General features: G+C 39.1%; 1 protein-coding gene across 5 annotated transcripts in view; it reads left to right on the top strand.

The window, feature by feature from the left end:
• The window catches only part of LOC111863873 (receptor-type tyrosine-protein phosphatase N2), a 224,889-nt gene that overhangs the window by 115,058 nt on the left and 87,852 nt on the right, over positions 1–21,979 (top strand). For all 5 annotated transcript variants that reach the window (XR_002842680.2, XR_002842679.2, XR_002842681.2 and 2 more), the window contains exons 15-21: positions 3,773–3,970; positions 6,796–6,938; positions 8,219–8,273; positions 9,136–9,240; positions 9,321–9,437; positions 11,756–11,953; positions 12,915–13,081. Coding sequence is in view for 2 of the 5 variants with exons in the window: in XM_023850645.2 (XP_023706413.1) it covers positions 3,773–3,970; positions 6,796–6,938; positions 8,219–8,273; positions 9,136–9,240; positions 9,321–9,437; positions 11,756–11,953; positions 12,915–13,081 (983 nt within the window). In the remaining 3 variants the exon portion in view is untranslated. The remainder of the gene's footprint in view (positions 1–3,772; positions 3,971–6,795; positions 6,939–8,218; positions 8,274–9,135; positions 9,241–9,320; positions 9,438–11,755; positions 11,954–12,914; positions 13,082–21,979) is intronic.

Here is a 21,979-nt window from a genome sequence, read left to right on the forward strand (position 1 = left end):
GTGGAAAGAGGGAAAAACGGCTCGCATCCCGGCGTTTGGGGGGGGGACTCCAAAGAACGAGACAAAAAAGAACCGTTGCACGGTTCAGATAATTATATTTCGTCTGTATCTGAAACCGAAAAGGAGTGTTTGGACTCTTTCCCACAGTAAAATACACTGAAACTCACGGGTTTCATTCCCTGTCTGCATAATTTTTATTCATTCCGAAAACCATAAACTGCTCTCGATTTTTCGAATTAGAAGTTTTGTTTTATGATGTATGGCTTCGGCATTCGAGAATAAAGAAGGTGCGTAGTTGGAGAGCAACCCTCTCCTCTGCTTCATCCAATCATTTCTTCACATCCCACTCACCGCCATTATATAAGATCTATATAAGAGCTTCCGAAGCTGCCCCCAAGACAGGATAAAGCAGTAGGTGACGAAAGCAGATCGAGGAGCAGATCATGTCGTGGTTTTGGCAGGCGCATTGCTCGAGAGAACTGTGCTCAGGGCATCAATTGAGAAGGCTTGCGTTTTATCCCAGATGGTAGTAGGAGTTGATCTGAAAAATTATAGGTACAAGGGATATCTCGTTTCATCTCTTACATCTAGACTCCCTTTATCATAGCGGAAGTAAAAAGACGACAACTTCTTCCAGTGTAGATTATGGAGGAAAATTTGTTTTTTCTTGTATTGGTACCATACAGAGAATTTCGTCTCTCCAGTGACGATTTATATCTTGATAGTTCTGTGGTGCAGGGCTTCATTTTTTAATAATATAATTTTTTCTCTTAGCTCTCGCTGATGGTTTGTGCTGTGTTTGGCTTTTATACCTTATCTTGGTGCTTGTGCAGGTGTGACTCGATGACAAATTTTTGTTTCGATCTCAGAAATATGAGAATAATTCAGTGATGGTCAATGGAGATTGAATTGACATAGCTGGAGTGTGGTGAAAAAAATTTGGACTGATTAGAGGAAGGAGGGTTCGGCTGAGGAAGATTAATGTGTTTTCGTCTGCTGGTTGTGGTTGAATCAAACTCAGAGTTGACTGAATGAGTGATAGAGGTATGGTTCGCTCCATTGGTTACAGTTACTGAGTGACAGTAGTGACGTTGAACTGTGTACTGATTCAGAAGAGTGATCAATATGAGTGAGGCAGAAAAAATTTGAGAACAGTGAAGTTATTTGAAAAATTCAGTAGTGAGTCTGTGTTTGTTAGGTCAACGCAATTTATGCAAAACTTTTGTAGCTTTTATGCACAGAGTGCAAGTGTCATGTCAATCATGGCGGACGTCCCAGTGCCTGGATATTAAAAATTCTAAACGGAGAAAAGAACATCGTTAAAACCTGACTGCCTGGTATTAATAACAAAACATCCCGATGCAGACGCACAGTTAAAACAGCTGTTTGTAATACTATGTGACACAGAAGACGCAGGAGGTTACACAGTAGCTTCGGTGGGGGAAGGCCCTGACTGGTCATCGATAGTCAACACGACAGAAGAAAACAGAGCGACCTACTGCAAAGCTGTCACTGGGAAGCCCCTTGTCAGCGCCCTGTACGGCACGTATACGGTGACTCTAAACGAACTGAAGGCGAGCACATTAAAAGGCCATAGTAATTCACAAAATGCTGTAGGGGATTAACCAACCCAGGAGGAAGGTTTCTAGAAAGCGCGGAGACGAAAGCTCCACGACACCTGCTATACCGCCCAAACTCCGAAGAAAGCGGCAGTGCAAGTCAAAGCGTCTCCCGCCCTAAACATAGCCCCCCAAGGTGGTCGTTACACGTAATTTCTTCAGCCCCATCAGGGCAGACGCCATGGACACGGATTCTTCCAGTTCGGAGGCTACTCCACAAGAAGAGGCAGTTCCTGGGAAAACAGGAAGGCCACCCCCAGTAATGATTACAGCTGTAATTAACCTGATGCAGTTGCTTCGGCATATAGGTTGTCGACAAGAAAAGTTACACTTTCGGACATAAACAACGATCTTCCTAGTCTAGATCATTTGTTAAAACATAACCAGAGGAAATGAAAATTGTGGCTAGCGGAGCCAGGAAGGATTAGGTCAACTGAAAAAAAAATCCAATGACTTCATCGGGACTTGAACCCGCGACCTTCCGGCTTGTTGCATAGCCCCTCAACCAACTACCCTACCGCGTGCCCCTTCTGAACATAGTATAATTCTAATTCTGACAATTTGATTACCACCCAGTATGAACGCAATGCCTGTCATCTCAGCAAAAGATTATAGAATTTAAAGTAGGGATACCGGTAGCAAAGACCCGGGGGGGGGGGGGGGGGGGCAGGCGGCGTGGGCCGGAGCAAAAAGGGAAAAGCGGNGTCGGCCAGCTGCATTGGCCAGTAGCAGAAAGTCAAAGACGGTTTCTATAGGCTGTGGAGAGGATACAGATGAACGCGAGAAAAAACACCCACTTCCAGATGTAGAACTGTCTCAATGCTTAAGAGTGGCAGGTTGCCAAATGGGGTACGGGGACTGTGAAACCCAGTCATGCGTCATGAGGATACCCTCCCTTCAGAGCCCAGCCTCTACAAATATTTTTTATCTTCCTCAAGCTCAGATTCATATTTTCTTTCCTCTGGCCCACCATCTTCACTCATCTGTGTTATTAAGAAACAAACGTTTCATCTTCCCTGACATTTATGAGAATAAACATCAGCTGATCGATAAGTAGGTGGATCCCGTCGAACCGACCCACCCATCTACCTGTCCCCACCTGCCCTCCTACTCAAGGGTATATGAACCGAACTCGAAGGCCTCGAAGGGTTGTTTCATGAGTCGACCCAGAGCAGTCAAACATGACATCGACAGGTCAACAAACATCAGAGACAGCGTCTTCACCATTTTCAGGTATAACAATTCGTAATAAACCCATTTCTGTCCACAGAGCTGTACATGTATACTTTGTTCGGAAGTTCAGATTAGGAAGGCATCACAGGTCTAGTCACGTGTTTCAGCTCCGAGGCTTTTGCTTTATAATCAGTTCTTTATACGAATTGTATTAAATTATCAAGCAATGAGAGAAACCTGTATATCAGCCTGCCCATCCTCATGTTTCATATCCGAAAGAACTACACTAATTTCAGCTAAGGTTAGTGTTGAGGATATTATCTGAAAGTCTGAGGGCGAAGTACTATTTTCGTCCTTATGGATGCAGTAACAAGCTGCTTTATATTACGCTAGAATGTAAATTTACAAATTATTTCAAACACGCCTTATCGTGTAATGTATAGGTCGCGTTTAGAGCCTTTACACTTTATTAAAACCCGTCTTCGCAGTGCAGTGCAGTGCATTGGGAAATAGTTCGCCTTAACACACACACACGTGTATCTTTTGTTAGCTTTACAGTAATGTATTTGTATCTGCTGCAAATTAATATCACACGCAGGCAATGAAGCTGATTTAAATTTAATGAACTGTGTGGGGAATGTGGGTAAGATATATGTAACCTGTGCAGTGCACAACGATCACTACATAGCGCTTTGCCATTGTGGAACATCCATACTGCACGCTTCAGACAAAATTGAGTTCTATCCGTTATTTTAGGTTTGTATGAATAAAGAAAGCGTTTCTTAAATATAAATATTTTTCGTGTGGGCTCTCTATTAATATCAATTTCTTTCATATTTTATTAGTGAAATTGGCCTCAGGGTCACATTACGAAGTCTGGTTGGCACTGAATTTCAAATCTCTGGTCCCATTAGGAATGTTTCATTGTCAGTGGGCAAAGCAGAGATTTTGAATATTTGTACATGTTATATTTTTAACAGACGAAGCTGCCGACAGTCCTCAGAGCGAATCCCGACACGGAACATGAGCTATACGTAGCAACGTTCCTGCTGTGCGGCGTGATAGCAGCAGTGCTGATAGCAGCCGCTGCCCTTTATGTCATTCGCCGCCATGCCCGCTCCAGAGAGAAGTTGCAGAACCTCACAGCCCCCGACACTGAGGCCAGCAAGGACTACCAGGTGGGCCTACTCACCTTCCCAGTAGCTGCCGCTGGTTGAACTGCTTGGAGCCGCGGGAGCTGGCAGAAGCCGGAACGGCGTTCTCCATAAATCTAACACTTAGCTATGCGACTCAGAAACACAACAAGATATAAGGCCATGTCTAAATAATATGAATAATATTTAATAAATGTAAAAGGTGAGGTTCTTTTGGGAAATGCTTGCCACAATTCAGTCCAGAAGCTTTTGTCTTCTCGTCTGCTGACTAAAAACGTAAAAATTATAATTTTGCCTGTGGTTTTGTATGGGAGGAACGTAGATTGAGGGTGTTTGAGAACTAGGTGCTGAGGAGAATTTTTGGACCTAAGAAGAATGAAGGGGTAGGAGGTAGGAGAAAACTACATAATGCCACGTACATAACTTTACTTGATCAATTCAATGAGGATGAGATGGGCAAGGCATGTAGTACGCCTGGGGAGAAGAAGAGTGCATGTAGGGTTTTGATGGGAAAGCCAGAAGGAAAGAGATCATTATGAAAACCTAGAAGTAGGTGGGAGGGTAATATTAAAATGGATCTCAGATTGTGCGGTATGGACTGGGTTTATCTGGCTCGTGATAGGGACCAGTGGTGGGCTCTTGTGAACACGGTAATGGACCTTCGGGTTGCATAAAGAGTTGGGTTCTTGAGTAGCTGCACAAATGGTGGCATCTCTAGAAGGGCTCAGCTGTGGAGTTAGTTTGGTTGGTTAGTTGGTTAATTAGTTAAAGATAAAGTTCTTCGTCTTCATTATTAAGCACCACACCACAAAGACGTATATGGAAGTGGAAACATGTATTCTTAACCTCGGCACTAGATGGAGGTGAATGGTCAGCTTCACGAATCAGCCGGTTTATTCCCGGAAAAGAACTCCTTTTACTCGTTAGACAGAGGCTTGCTGATCCCCAGAGCTGGCCTGATCGTAGTGACGGAGAAAGAAATCTGTTCCCCCACGGTAATAGAGTTACCTTATATATTAATAATATTTAAACTGTATGGATAAAACATTTAAAATATGTTCATCATACGTGTATTATCAGCAGCAGCAGCAAGAGGTCGCCGCATCCTTCGGCCGTGTATGAAAAGTTGTGACAGCCGTATTTTCTCGATCTTTAATTAAATCCGCTAGTGTTTGAGTGGCATTGCGCGATTCACATTTTTAATTACGTTTTATATGAAACTCTTAAGCTTTTCTTACTTCCTTTTTTCTGTTTCTCGCATCGTTTCCTAGTCTGCCACTAAAATCTTTTTAACTACGTAGAAATTTATATTTCAGTAAATTTCTTAAACTTTCCTTAGGAATCCTAGATTGGAGACTTGTCATATTATAAGACGAACACGGCCACACTTTTTATAGAAAAACGTGGACATACATGTATACCCCAAAGGGGCTTCGAAAACTCGAAAACGAGAGTTCGAACGTTCCAAAACATGCTTCTGACATTGGCCGAGGCTTCGCAAGATTAGCATGGTTCCTGTTGTCAAAAGCGGTTCCATTAGGTTCACAGAACTCCGACGAAATAAAAGATTTTCAAGGCGATGAATGAAACTTTGTAGATTCGTTGATCTATACTGACGTTTCGGAGGAATCTGTTTCTGCCCTAAAGACAGAGTAAGCAGTTCCTTCGGAATGAATAACCAGCTGCGAAACTAGCCTGTGTCGTAAACAAGAATTCTGTATTATTACAGTACGTCTGTTTATTGAGATGTAGCGCCAAGGGGAAGGAAGGTCTTCTGTTTATTAATAACTAGCTGTACCCGCTGTACTCGTTCGCTGATGCCCGTTCTTCCCCAGTCTGATTTGCAATTACTCGTCGCACTGCTTCCGCTCCGCGAGTACGACGACCTAAGTTTGATCTTCTGCGAGGCATTATTTGGATGAACTAAAGCCGATCGATTGCACTGAAAAAGAAGAAATAAAGTTATAACAAAAACATATAAAATTTAAAAACATTAAAAAAGGAAAGAACACGAACTGGAAAACAAAGAAGAAACAAAAAAAAAATAAAAAAATACTAACGAAATATTTCAATTCAAACGCAGATCAATNGCTAAAATACGACATTAAAATCATATAAAATTGCAAAACATTAAAAAAGGAAGAACAGGAACTGGAAAACAAAGAAGAAACAAAAACAATAAAAAATACTAACAAAATATTTCAATTCAAACGCAGATCAATCGACACAGCTCAATTGCACCGCCAATTGCACTGAAAATAAGGAAAACAGTTAAGAAAACGAAATGAAAAACAATGGAAGAAGAAAAAAATAAACTATACTCACGAAATGAACGCTATGGTAAACGACACAGCTCAATTCCAACGCAATGTCACACGAAATAATTAAATCAAAATGAAAATAAATCGAAATCTATGAAAATCCAATTTAACAATGCAATCGGAAACATTGAAATGGAATCGTAAAATATTTAGTATAGCGTGTGTTGCTTTTACGTCCAACAGATGGCGCTGTTTTTCAAAAGAAGCATGTTTTTACCTGTCACAGGTGTGACATCTATATAATAGGTATATAAAAACACGCGCGTATTCGAATGCAACGTTGTATCAAAATTTCAAAGCAATCGGTGAAAAACTTTCGGGGATTTAAGATTTTGAACAAACGAACATTTACATTTTTATTTATATAGATTGTATTTTTGAAGCTGCTACTTCGACGTACCGGCTGTTGATTGGGAGGTCACGCGTTGCGCCCGCATACTTGTATTTATGTTGCTTTCACCTTGCTCCGATGGCGGGCCGGGATTGAGGTTGAAACTACGATAAAGTTGAGTGATATGACAATTTCAGGAACTGTGCCGCGCAAGAATGGCGACCAAGACCCAGCAGGACAAGCCGGAGCCAATCCACGTAGGGCAAAGGATTGCAAGCCTGTCCAGGGAGTCTGAGGGCTCCAACAATAGCCCTTCCTCCAGGTCCAGCACCTCGTCATGGTGAGTCGCCAGTAGTACAAGCACGTGATTATTTCACTATTCTGTAACGCAGTGAATTTGTTTCATCGTACCAAAATCAGCGCAAAAAGCTCGTCCCATGTGTTTCCATTCTCAGTACCAACAAATTTTATCCAATATTCTTCTCTCAACGTTAAGTACATATATACATGAAATTATTGGGGATCGTCAGTGTCAGTTTCGATGTAACAGATCAACTACTGATCAGCTCTTTTGCATTCGTCAGATACTGGAGAAAAAATGGGAGTACAGTGAGACAGTAAAAAAGTAAAAAGTAAAGCTATCCCTGTACCGGGCCGTGAAGGCCCATAGGGTTGTGAGACGTTGAGGGTCCCACATAATCTAGACCAGTGCTATCCAACTTTCTTATGTACTCGGGAACAATTCACTGATGCCTATGGAGGTGCGGGCGCCACCACACACTACTATTAGTACTACTAATAATAATAATACTAAAAAAAAATAATAATAATGATAATAATAAAATTTTTAGAAAATATTTAACAATACTCAGACGTTCAAAAATGTCTCTTGTCTTACAATTTGAATTAATATTAAAAATCGGCTCAATTATATATGGTTACGGAGGGTGCCAGAAAAATGTACCATGGGCGCCACGTTGAACAGGGCTGATTTAGACAGTCGTCTCAAAGATGGCGGTAAGGTTGTCAGCCTTACGCGCCGACCATGCTTTACTCCCCAGGAAAATTATTTAATGAATTCCTCGTACTCATTTCTGTTAGAGGCTGAGTGAACCCCAGGGCCACAGTGAGACAGTACATTAGCTATTTGTAGACTTCAAGAAAGCCTATGATTCAGTTAGGAGAGAAGTGTTGTACAATATTCTGATAGAGTTTGGGGTACCCATGAAACTAGTGAGCCTGATTAAAATATGTTTAAACGAAACGTATAGTAAAAATTCAGTAGGTAAACATTTGTCTGATAATTTTCCTATCCAGAATGGTCTAAAATAAGGAGATGCTTTATCACCACTGCTTTTCAATTTCACTGTAGAATATGCCATTAGGATGGTACAGGAAAACCAGATGGGACTAATGAAATGGGACACATCAGCTATTGGTCAATGCTTTGGAATGCAGTTGACTTTCTGTGGATTACATGGCATTATATCCCAGAAGATAGAACTCTTTAAAAGTAGATTGTCTCTGTACTACAGATAAATCTATAATACAGTTCTGCCTGGCTTTGAACTCATAGAAGTAGAAATACTTCATTCTGAATGTGATCTAAATTGTTGACAGGAGTGAGGAACCAGCACTCACCAACATGGACATTTCAACTGGTCACATGGTTCTGGTAAGTGTCAGTATCTTTCATCATAGAATGAAGACTTATGCTAGGTCTCATTTTATATTTTAATCTGTTGTGGTCAACAATTTTAACACTCATCACTTCATCGGCCCTTTTCCCTCAATTTACCATCAAACTGTTACGTTAATTCTGACATCGAACTGGAAAATGAGTTTCCAAATATCAGAACGAGAACTGTCTTTTCGTGTCCATTTGTTTGAACACATAATAAACTGCAAGGGCTAAGTGAGAATTGAGTTTCTCACAGGGTGAATATTACTCGTAAGAATCCAGTCTTCTGATAATTATGTGACACTGTGTAGTTTTGTAGACCCTGAAGACTAATACAATAGAGTCCTCCTGAACATTTGTGCCTAACTACCGACTGCATTGCATCACATCAAGAAAGACTATATAATCTGTTTACAATGGTTAATTTCAATTTTTCATTTTTTTATAATATTAAGCTTGTCATAGAACTGTTGAATTTTGTGAAGCAAGGAAACCAAACTAAAAATAAAAATTATAAGGTCACATTTCTATAATGAAAATTAAATTCTGAAGCTTCTGTTTGAATAGATAGGAATCTTCTATACTTGTCTTTGCAGTTTGTACAAAAACAAGCATTCTCCCCCATTTCAGACTCTGGTTAGCAGATTTGGAAACTAGTTATTCTAAGAGCTGTACAGAAATAAATGACTATTTGTCTTGAATTTCATGGTATTTGATGTGATCTTCTTTTGTTTTAAAGTATTATCTGGCATTCACTTGGAGGATGAGGAAGGCCAGAGGAACTCAGTCTGAGATTTGAAGCATATCCGATATGTTAGCACCGTGTGATGTGAATTAATTATTCCTCTGTTTGTAGTCATACATGGAAGACCACTTGAAGAACAAGGACCGTCTGGAACAAGAGTGGGTTGCTCTCTGTGCCTATGAGGCAGAGCCCTGTGCCACAACGATAGCTCAAAAAGTAAGCCAGACCAACATCCTACAGTGCAGCACTACTTTCTGTTTACATGAGACTTCATTCAAGTTCACTTATTCTTGCAGGCAGAGAATATGAAGAAGAATCGCTACCCAGAAGTTCTGCCATATGACCACGCTCGAGTTGTGCTCAATGATCTTGCCAACATCTCAGGCTCTGACTACATCAATGCATCCACAATTGTGAGTTACTTAGTATGTACTTCTCCCTCATCAACTGTGAGATATATTTTTTGACAAAATCGTGATTGAAAATTTCAGGGCCCACATAAATTTTTAAGTTAGGGAAGGTGGACCCAAGACATTCAGAAACAAAAAGAAGGAGCATAAGGTATTGAACTTGTTGAGAGCTAAATTACACAGATATCTGCAGAGCAAGAATCAATCTGTGAGAAAAGTGATGCAAACTGAGAGTGACACGAATGAGGGAGGCTCCTCACTGCCTTTCTCTGCGCATCCCTCCAAAGTCTTTTAAAAAGATATCCATATCCATGACAGGACAGTAAATCATATACATGATAGAGTCATTAAGCTCGTGGAATCCACATCTGCCCTCAAAATAGTTGCCGTAGGCCGCTATGCAAGTCTGTCAACGTTGATATAGCTGTCGAAAACATTGCCGAAACATATTGGTGGTAAATTCCCGTACAACGCTCAGCGGCCATTCCACGAACTTATTGACCGTGGTAATATATGGAAAAGTGAAAAGCCTAGTGAGTAGATCATATACAGTTTTTCTAACTTGGGTACTTAAAATAATAATCAACAAGAGACTGCTTTATAATGATAAGTAGCCATTAATAATTTATTCTCTCTCCAAATGGAGCTTTAAATTGTAATACGATGGTAATTCTGTCACCATGTGGACCACCATTCCAGACCTTGCTAATCCACTTGCAATTTGTAATAAACAAAAAGTATATCTGGGTCGACTTTCTCATGATTCTTTCCTTAACAAAGTGATCCATTCCAATAACTTAACCATTATTTGCTGTTATCATGAATTGTGAGGGATATTCTATTTTTACAGAAACTTTTTCCTTGAAATGTAATGACTTGCACATTGTCACTCTTCAGTATGTGTGCACTATGTCTTTCCTTCAGGCAGTAATGGCATTCACCAGCCATCAGATAGTTTAATGTGATGGCTGCAAGTTCATAAGCTTTTCTTCAACAGGTTATGACACTCACACACAGATTTACAAATGAAACATGAAACTTGGTTAGTCTCCTTACATATGTAACCCACTTGGACTCTTCTTCAGTCCATAGCTCAGCACCATTTGAGCACACGCAGCCATCGTGTGGGCTGCCAACTTGCCAGCAGCTACTAATGCCATGCCTAAAAGAACTCAGTCATGCTATCATTGTACTTTGGCTGTATACAGGAAACTTCTAAAATCCCTCTTATATTCTCTGTCCTTTATAACGCATTTGCTGATACACTTCATTATAGCAGCTATAAATAGATCTTTATGCTGTTATCAAATGCATTAGGACAATAACTTTCACTTCATCTTTTGAATGGGATTTCTGCCCTTAATAATCTGTCCTATAAAGGACCTAAGAAGCAAAAATAAAAGAATCTGATTCCTAAAAATTGTTGACAACTGATGAAATATTTTGAAGTAATCTGTAACTCAATCAGAAAATGGTAAGTGATTTGTCATATTAACAGGAGGCCACTAGTTACGCATTTGAAATTTAAAAATTGAAACATGAAAAAGTATGAGTGAAATGAAGAAGAGTTATCAGGTTGAACAATTTCTGTTATTTGATTTGATGTGGTGATGTGATTATTTATGCGTTTTGCATGTCTATTTTTAAATCTGGACATTTTGTAACCACAAAGCAATGTAAGGTACAAGCAATTAAAAATAGTGTACATACATACATATGTATGAATTTATGATGCAGTGCTATGCCGTAGTGGCACCTTTATTTGAGAATGGAAAGTAGGTCAAAAATGGGTTTATGTCTGTTTTATTTCACAAATGTCACTGCCTTTTTTTTCCATAGAAGAAAATTTACTGGAAATAAGACTAACTTCCATACTCTTTGAGTCCAGGCAAGTGTCATATCAGGTTGAAGCCCCAAATTAGAATTAAATGATAACATGCTGTTATACATCCCTTGGGTAGTGAGAGGTGAGTATGTAGCAGTGCTAGAATGATGAGTACTGAGGGAAAATTGAAATACTCTGAATTGTCCTATTGCCATCTTGTTCACAAATCCTACAGAAATTGCTCTAATACTGAACCCAGACTGTCACGGAGAAGCCAGCATACAGCAATTCTCTGGCAGCCATGAGGTCATCTTGTGTTATTAAAAAATGAAGCACAATGGTATTATGCAATGTATTTTATCATATTGATTGTTTGATAGGTATTAAAATTCCATTAATGTAATCAGTTTATTTCTTCAATAATGCATTTATTTTACATGACAGGGCAAACAATACTTATATGTGATTCCAAATTCAACGTGTTTGTTTTAAACAGACGGATCATGACCCACGTAATCCGGCCTACATTGCTACTCAAGGTCCACTGCCCCACACTGCTCCAGACTTCTGGCAGATGGTGTGGGAGCAAGGGAGTGTTGTCATGGTTATGCTTACACGCCTCACTGAGAATGGGACAGCCATGTGCCACCGCTACTGGCCCGAGGAGGGTTCTGAACTCTACCATATTTATGAGGTGAGAAATATCATCTTAAATTATGATTATGTGTTTTGAGTTAACATTGCATATCGTTTGCCAAGTCTTAAATAATAAGCAACTGACTAGGGTGAAGTAAATGTGGGAATTGAAGTTCTCACAGTAGTACTTATGAAGAGTTCTGACATATTGGATATAATACAGAGTAGTCCACTGAAAGTCAACCGATATTTTAGACAAACATGTCTCCATCTTCAGGGTAGCAAGCTCTGCTTGCTGCTTGCTGCTTGCATCATGATGGTTTTTTGCTTGGCTTATTCTTTGACCCTGCAGATGGAGGTAACATGTTCCACCAAATTACTGGTTGACTTTCAACGGGCTATAAAACATTATCTCTCAAAAGACAGAACTCTTCAATGTGTGATAAAGTATGAGATTATTTATAAATCAACACAATAAATAATGTTGAGAGAAGAAAATTCCAGGCATTTTGCTCACATTATAATAAAACTTCCCAGTGAGAAGTTGCTTGGAGAATGAAGTAAAGAGAACAAGCTGAAAGGTCTCACAGAATCTAAGTAAAAAAAATTACTTCACAGGACATGACATTTACCACAAGAACCCAAGGAGTTTAAAAGATAGCAGAAAGGAAATTCTATCACCAGAGACATAAAGACGTGCATTTTGTTCTTTCACCATAACTGATGTTTATATAATGGTGTCATGCCATTGTTAATTTTATGGTACTGCTTTTAGTGATGCTCAGAGTTGTCATTGTGTTCATTCAAGTTTGTCATTGAATTGTATATTGAACCAGCTGGATGCAACACACATAATCACATTTTATTTGTTTAAGATCCATTTCATTATTATTATTCTGCTTAAGCTTAGGTTCTAAAGTGGTTATTACCTTAAATTTTAAATCAGTCTTACTTTCTAAAGCTTAAGACAGAATAGGAATTATTTAAGCCACTCATTGGTAAAATATTACTTTTTCCAGGTACATCTTGTAAGTGAACACATCTGGTGTGATGACTACTTGGTACGCAGCTTCTACCTGAAGAATCTCAAGACGGGTGAAACTCGCACGGTCACACAGTTCCATTTCCTATCCTGGCCTGTTTCTGGTGTGCCTCTCTCCACTAAGGCTCTGCTTGAGTTCCGCAGGTCAGAATATTTCTGTTGAATAAACATTGCAATTGTAGTTGGGATTCAAATAGCAAGAGGGATATAGTGAGATGGCCGGTCACGGTAGCCAAGCAATCTAAGGCATGCACTGTCTTCGCTCGCTCGGAAGCTGGGATTGTGGATTCGAATCCCACTCAGGGCATGGATGTTTGTGTGCGTTTTTCTGTGTTTGTCTATGGGTAGAGGCCTTGTGACAAGCTGATCACTCACCCAAGGAGTCCTACCGTATGTGTAAGATCAAGAAAAACCGAAGTGAACCGAGTTCATGGAGGTAGGCCTAGGCCCACTGAGGCTGTAGTGCCAAGGAAAAAAAATATATAGTGAGATGATTCTGTAAAATTTTGACACAGTGGTTCCTTCATTGCACTGTAATTATGCTGGACATTCTCTACTGTCGCTGTTATATCAAAAATATAAGATGTTCCAAAAGTAGTTTCTACATCTCTCTTCAGGCAATTGAAGGTCATTATATTGACATTTTTGTTTATTTCTAATTTCTTTTATTCATGGCACCAGTCAGCTCAGTGGTCTTGCAGTTATGATATAAGATTAATATTTAAGAAATGCAAGTCTTTATCCCCACCTCTGCTACCATTATATTATTAATATTTAAGAATAAGAAAGTCTATTTATGCTGTAAGGATTTTCAATTTATGGGCCAATTATTGTTTTTCCATCTGTAATGACTTATGCTTTTGGGATCCATTTTTTGTGTATGCATTACGTTACAGCAATGCCACTACTCAAGTACTGCACTCACCTTTTCTTTCAACTTCCCTGCACTGCAATGAACTGGGAGCTAACTACTCACTCATTCCCTCACCAACTGCCTAACTGATTCACTGCACTAACTGAAAACTCACTCATCTACCCTGCTTTGCTCTTCTCTGAACTGGCACAAGATCATTGCAGCTGATGTTATAGATGTGTCACCCTCCAGGAAGACTATAATGGATGCTCAGATGATCCAGGCTTTCCATTCATTCATGCATTCAACACAACTGAATGGTTTCTCAAACAATCTAGACAATATGAGACATGTATGTAGGACAGGCAATGTGCTGCTACTGCAGCAGTGTAATAACTACCAGTTGCCTGATGATGGGAATACAGGCAATTCCCGGATCCTCATGTCTGTTGGACTGTCAGACCGTGGCTGTCCAACTTCCAGCCACTGAGGGGCTGCACTGAACTTTCAGGTATCAACCCATGGGCTTTTGTTATAAGAAATACATTTTTTCTGAGGTAGGGATACAAATGTCTGCTCTGTAATGATCAGAACTGTTACACACGAGCACACAAATAAGAAATGGTCACATGAAATCAAATTCAATGTTTTTTGATGCTTAGACACCAGCCAGAAAAAAATCAGTGCATTTGCGTCTGATGAAACAAAGAAAATCCCCACTCTGAATTTTTTTTCAATAAGGGCACTGTGGATAAACATTGTCCTATACATGAGCACATATGTCTACGTTTATTTTTGTAGCAGCAATTCAGTAGTAAGTCAGAGTAACTGAGAATGAGCTTCATCTGTTCATGTCAGGTGATTTGGAGATTTCATGTACTTCATGATTGGCCAACAAGATATGCCACCTTTTTTAAAGGGGAGGAAAACGTGATTAGATGTTTTTTTGAAAGGATGTGTACGCTCATGAGCCATAAAAAACCAATTGGCATGTGACCCACATTCCACAATTTCAATAGTCCTCCAGTAAACACTGGACAGTATCCAATATAATGGCAATGCCGATGGTTGACAACATCCTTCCACATCATAAAATATTAGTAGTATATAGTGTTAACATGACATGTCTGAGAACAGGGTCTTGAGAAGAATATTTGGACCAAAGAGAGATGAAGTGACAGGAGGTTGGAGAAAACTGCATACTGAGGAGCTTCATAACTTGTACTCTTCTCCAAGTATAATTAGAATGATAAGTCAAGGAGGATGAGGTGGGCAGATCATGTAGCACGAATGGGGGAGCCGAGGAATGCGTATAGGATATTGGTGGGAAAGCCGGAAGGAAAGAGACCACAGGGAAGACCAAGGCGTAGGTGGGTGGACAATATTAGAATGGATCTTAGAGAGATAGGATGGGATGGTATGGATTGGATAGATCTGGCTCAGGATAGAGACCAGTGGAAGGCTCTTGTGAACACGGTAATGAACCTTCGGGTTCCATAAAATGCTGGGAAATTCTTGAGTAGCTGCATAATTGGCGGCTCATCCAGAAGGGCTCACCTCCAAGAGTAAGTAAGTAAGTGTTAACATAACTGTAACATTATGTACCATTAGTGACTGAACTCACTAATATCCATGAAATAACAAACGTAAAATTAAGAAGAAAACATATAACTTTATATTTTCTGAATCATACAGCATACGTATGTGCTTCTGCACTGTAGAGAATAGCAAATTAGATGTACCACTTTTCAGTTTAAGAGCAAATGGGAAGCAGGTTATTGTCAACTTCGAATTATTAACATTTTATCAGAAATAAGCAAGCTCCATGAATCCATTATCAGGGAATTTGCATCATAATTGTAAAAATAAAAGTATGTCAGGTCTTAATTGATCATCTTCAGATACTGTTGCTATATTAAACATGGGTAGGTGCATACCAATTTAATTCTAATATTTGGTTATAAAGAAGAAAGCACCTACCACCCTAAATCACTGACTTTTTCTCTTTTTCATTGCCAACTTTGTGAATTAATTATTTCATGTCACTTTAGAACCAATAATAGAAATAGAATAATAGAATGTGCTCTTCATACCTTCTGTACAAAGTTCCTTATTCTCAGTCTGCATTTGCTTCCTTCTACTATATAACTGCTTTAGGAATATAAACAGTGGAGGCAGTGGTGAATTTCTTCCTGTTAAAACACATGCACACAAAACTTGCACCACAAGTTTACCCTCCATATAATAGTCAATATAGGCATGAACAGTATAGATAGTGACATAAAATAATCTTACCTGTTACGTAGTGATATTTCTCTTGCCATGTCTCTAAATAACAAGAATCCTTATTATTGAAGTGGTAAGTCACCAGAATTGCCTCATGGCCATCAGATCTAACAAACTGAGGAAAACATCACTGGATGTTTATTCTGCACGCGCCAGAAGAGTGTACAATAAATAGTTATTAAATTGTACACCAATCAGCACATTGACCTATAGATTGTACAATCTGATTGTCAATAAAGGGGAGAGAAAAAAAAATGCTTCACCATCACTGTACTATTGCTCAGTATAAAGAAGATGAAATTTTACTGTAGTAAAGCAAGCAACAAAATATTTCAGGTAAACGTAATATATTTGTATGTGCTTTGTATAATACACAGTAATTATTTTAAATATATATCAACCTTTTGAGTAATATCAGGTATTTGGAACCTTACAATACTTTCGAAAACCTTATGAACAATTTTCTGTCTTCTAAAGGATGAAAATGACAATAAAGAAAGACTTTTTCAGAATACAGAAATTTCCTCAATTTATTCAACAAGTTTGAATTTACCTATTATAATGAAATTCTTAAATTTGTATTAAATATGCATGGTCTTCAGTCAGTCGTACAATAGGCAATAGTCAAATAGGCAAAATGTTGCTAATTGAGTCATCTCAGCAACCCTGTTAGTAATGACAATTGTATTTTGGGGAACTCATACAACATGAACTTTCAAGCCTTAACACAGAGTGTACAGAAAGGACAAATCATTACATAAAATTACTCGTACATCTGATGCTAGTTCATCAGTATGCTTTACCATCCTCACTTTATCATTGCTTGCATTCCACAAAGCTCACAATCCTTTCATCATTTTTGCGATTTTTGCAATTGTGTTTGGAAACAAATTGCATAGTTGCAAAAGTGATGAGAGTGTTGTGACAGCATTACCAAGATGCTGACAACTGCTGCTTCTCACCATGCACCAGCAACTAACAACTGCTTCAATCCATGATCACTGCTTTGTTCATCTGCCTTCTCTAAGCCAGCTTCTTGTGATGATCAGTGCTGCTTACAGATTTCTGCAGTTAGATTAAGCATTCTTTATAGCTAACAAATTAATTGTATTTTCAAGCACCTAAAATTCAATGGTGAATAAAGGTTCATGCACACACCAGTAAAACTTGTATGTAAATGTAGAGTCCTACATATGAATATGTTCTTTCTCACCTGAGCTGAGCTTACAGGTTCATTCTTATTACAGATCCCCCTCCTAAAAGTAATATCCATCTTTATATATTTCTGAATATACAGTTCTCAAGCAAGATGATTCATGAAACACCAGGCCATTACTTCTTAATAATGTTTTTCTGCAAACCAACTAGTGGTCTTCATCCTGTCTTTCTTAACAAAAGATGCCAACCTGAATACATCTAAGCATGCTATACTCCTGGCCATGTACTATTTGAAGATCAGTAGAATACTTAATCTGGAAAAAACTTAAAAAGATGAATAGCTCGGTTAGGGAAATAAAGTTAATTCCGCAAGACTAATAACAGTTTGTGCCAGAAACAGTTATTAAGTAAAGAGTTCTGTCTTCTGGGACATAATGTCGTGTAGTCCTTTGAAAGTCAATCGACATTTCAGAGGAACATATAGCCTGGGCTCTGCTTGCCACTTGGTTCACTCTGGTTTCTTGCTTGGCTTATTCTTTGACCCTGAAGATGATGGTGACATGTTCCTCCAAAACATCTGTTGATTCTCACCAGACTATATTGTTATATCCTAGAATATAGAACTCTTCTTAACCACCGCTGTGAAAATTTCAAATCCTACACTTATTAAATAAGTATCACTTATAGACAGTCCAATGTGACTTGCTTGTTTATATACTCATTTGATGTAATTTTGGCAAAGAGCTCATATTTATTGATAGTATCAGATTTTTCAGAGACACCTCTGATTAATACATACTGAAAAATAACTCTGGGATGAAAATAGGGACAGATACAAATAACTGCACCATGTACTTCGTTTGTAATCGAAGCTGAACTCTGTGGTATAGTGGTTGGTGTACTTGTCTAGTAGACAGGGTAACTAGTTACTGGTCATTGCCATAAGGAAATAAAATAAACAAAACAGCAAGAAATTCCATAAAGAATTTAGGGCACAAACTTTCCTATATCTGTGCCTTCAGACCACTTAATTGTATATATATATATGCCGGAAGCAGCATCATCAGCAGCGACTTGAAGCACAGAGCAAATGATGCTCGAGATGGTTCAAGTTCGTATAGCAACAGGCGTGACCAGAGTGGTTTGAACGGCTGCTGTACTGCGATGTGGAAAGCAAATGGAAAAACTACCACATTATCACTTTTCCTGGATAGTCTCTTTCCAAAAACAGAAGATCGNCTTAACACAACACAAGTAAGTTGTAAAATTTATATAAAGTTACGTAAAGTATGTGTTAAATCTGCATCACTGGCCAACAGTGCAGATTTAACAGATATTGAAGATTACTGCCTTCACATTCACTGCCATGAGAACCTCATATCTCACATGAAGACATATTGTTGGACGTAACCTCACATTTACATAGTTTATAAATAGGAACAATAAGACATAATGGAAAGGTTTAATATTTGTAAACTTGAATCAGAAGTTAAAATTTTGGGCATACATTTATAATAAAGTAATGGCTTCAGTAATTACATTACAGTTATTTGTTAGGGCTGGTAATCTTTAACAAAATCAAATCATTGACTGGTCAAGGGAATAAAGTAGGTTAGAATAATTTGCGTATTGTCCAGTAACTGCAAATAACCTACAATTCCATGACGTATTCATCGTAACCACAGGGGGAAGTCTGTCCCAAAGAGCTGAAGTAGCATTGCCCTATCAACATTTAATGCATTGATACTTGATTCATTTCTCATTTATTTGCATTTAGTATGGCATAAAACTAGTTCAACGGCTTTCTAATTTATCTATATTATTATGGCATAAGAATCCCCTCACCCCAAATCCACAAAGATGGTGCTTAGGTTGTAAGAAGTTCATGAAGGCCTTTGCTTCATGGGCCCTATCTTTAGCTCATTTGTGTATGGGAATTATTTCTACTTGCTTACTGTGCTTGATAGATGTCGCACCCTCCCTCCACAAATCTGTTCCATTGTGACTTGGACCAGGACATCCTGTCCCTTCATATCTTCATAGAATTTTGTATGTATTCATGTTTCCCTCACTTGTCAAACATCCAATATTTTCCTTCTTGCTACAGGTATGAATGGTTTGCTTATATTGCAGCAAGACATTTGTAAACATTTTAGGTTTCTCATGTTTTTGTTGGTTTGTTTGTTTGTTTGTAATTAAATAATATTATGTGTGTGTGGTCATTTCAAGTAACAAATCTATAATAAATGTGCCAGAGGGGCCCACAAAATGTATACACACTTCATTACATAAAATATCTGCCTAAATAATTTATTGGTATATCTTTTGGTCAACTTTGAAAATGTCTGTAGATAACATGTATTAAAGTGTTGTAGAGGCTGTCTACAGACATTTTCAAAGCTGAACCGAGGATATACCAGTACATATTTAAGCAGATATTTTGTGTGCTGAAGCACATATACATTTTTTGTGCCCCTGTATATGTGGTTGAAAGTTGGCTAGTACCCCATTTCTGCATCAGATAATGGAAGAAAACTTAGCATGTTGTTTATGCTCAACAGACATAAGAAGGAAATATAATAATGTAAATATTAAAAAAAAACATTAAATTGGCTGTAGCTCTGTGGAAATTGCAGAATCTGCATTATGGCAGACATTCCCTGAGGTCATGAGGTCATAGCATTGAGCCTTATTTGAACTCTTGACCAGACTGTTGTGTACAGCAAGACACCTGTGTTCTTCCATTTTGCCTACCCGTGAAGAGAAGAGGGGTCTGACATGAAACAGAACACGAAGTGTGTTGTATGTACAGTGAGAGTATGACCTTACATTCTCATTACTAGGCTGCAGACAGCTTTCATTATAATGGGGAAACAGTCATCCTCTATCTCTGCTGTCCACAGCACTGCAGTTATTAGGGTAATCATCTCTGCATCAGTGCTGGCTCCACTGTTTTCGCAGTCTGGTCAGTAATAAAAGTCACCAGATTGGGTCTTTGTGTGGTTATTACTGCTACCGCAACACATGTCTTCCCTGGCATAGCCAGTTTAGATGAAAGACTCTGACCAGTAGGAGCTTGGTGAGACTGAAGTGCTGCTGCCTATGCAGAAGTTCCTTTAGGATGCTGCAGCTTGAGTTGCTGCACTTGGGGGGCTCTCTTCATTTTCCTTCTCTGGACACTCAAGGTAGTGGTAGCCATGCCAGCACCAGAGACATCTTGGGGATGACTTACAGTGGACTCAGGTGTGACCAGAACACAGTACTGCTGTTGTAATGCTGCATCAGATCAGTCTGGGCCTTGCTGGCTTCAACTTTTATGATGATATTGGAGAGGGAGGAAAAGTTGAAGGCTGTTTGTAACTTCTGGCAGTTTGCCAGAGTCACTGATGGAGGGAGGTAGTAGCTATACAGCCCTCAGTTAGTGGGGGTTGACTATCTCTTGTTTGATGCACATGACATCAGAGCCCGCTTCCTGAAGGGCACTGGTGATGTATTTTATATAGTGTTAATTGGTAAATGTTGAATTACCTCTATGACAGGTTTATCATACTTTGGATGAAAGATGAGTGCAAGTTCTTCTGGATGAGATATGACAGCATGGTCCTGTAGTCAGTGGTGCCATGGATAACACTGCAGATCACAGTTCCTGTTGTCCACAATGCTACATGACCATATGTAATGAGTATTATTTCCCTTTGAAAGGAAATGAGATTTACTGAGGAAGTGAGGATGATTGCAGGGGAATGTTGCTCAGATTTCTTAGATCTCTTGGGTACTGCCAGACTGGGGTCTACTGGTGTATTGTCTGCCAAGATTGTTGTTGTTGTTGTTGTTGGGGGAGAGGTCTTTGTTGGAATTGCAGAGGTCAGCTGAACCTGTGACAGAGCTTCTTGGTAAGAAGGTTTCACCCTCTTCTTGCTGGGCACAAGCTGAGGTACACCGCTATCATCTTCTGTACAGTTGACCTGCCTTCTACAGCCAGCAGCAGCATGAGTCTGCTTCAGCTTCTCAACTTTGGCAGACTTCAAATGGTTGGGGAGTACTAGGCCTCCCTTCCTCCATGTTCAACTGAAGAGAGTTCAGCATGCCAATTTGACTGCCTGTGTAAATCCCAAGAAGATATTCAAAGAGCTCCTTTATGTCCAGAGTTTGACATGACTGTTCTGTGCTTCTTGGCTTCCTCCATTATGTGAAGTCAGTCAACACTTGACCCATTCAATTTTGAAGATAATCGAAAAAACTTAAGTATGTTTTCAGTGGTCACATAAACAAATTCAATTTCTGGCATTGCATCTGGTGACTCTAAAGCATCTTGTCATTACTCTATCCATCGTCTGTATGTGTCAATACATGGGCAGCAGAGAACACAGACCCTTCCCTGACTCTGTGGCCAGGTTCATGTTTTCACCAAAAGGGGTACGGCAGTTAAGCAAAGGTTACAGGAAGGTACAGCCACTTTTTATCAATACAACTGAGCCTAAATCTGCTCGAATGAGGATACTGTAGCATGAAAAGTGATCTTGTAATATATAAACATTTAAATATTAAAAAATGTTTGCTTGTTCCTTTAAGCAGAGGCATTGGGGGTATAAATTTATCTGTCCCCCCCACTATTCAGAAGGACCATGCACATAACCATAGTTTTCAAATTTGGAAGCTGGAAAGTCCTACATTTAAGATAATTGGAGACACAACCAAGCCATTTTTTACACTTTAAAAGCTCAGTGGTTCTGTATGTTTCACCC

This window comes from Cryptotermes secundus, unplaced genomic scaffold (assembly GCF_002891405.2).
Source record: "Cryptotermes secundus unplaced genomic scaffold, Csec_1.0 scaffold128, whole genome shotgun sequence".
Lineage (NCBI taxonomy): Eukaryota > Metazoa > Arthropoda > Insecta > Blattodea > Kalotermitidae > Cryptotermes > Cryptotermes secundus.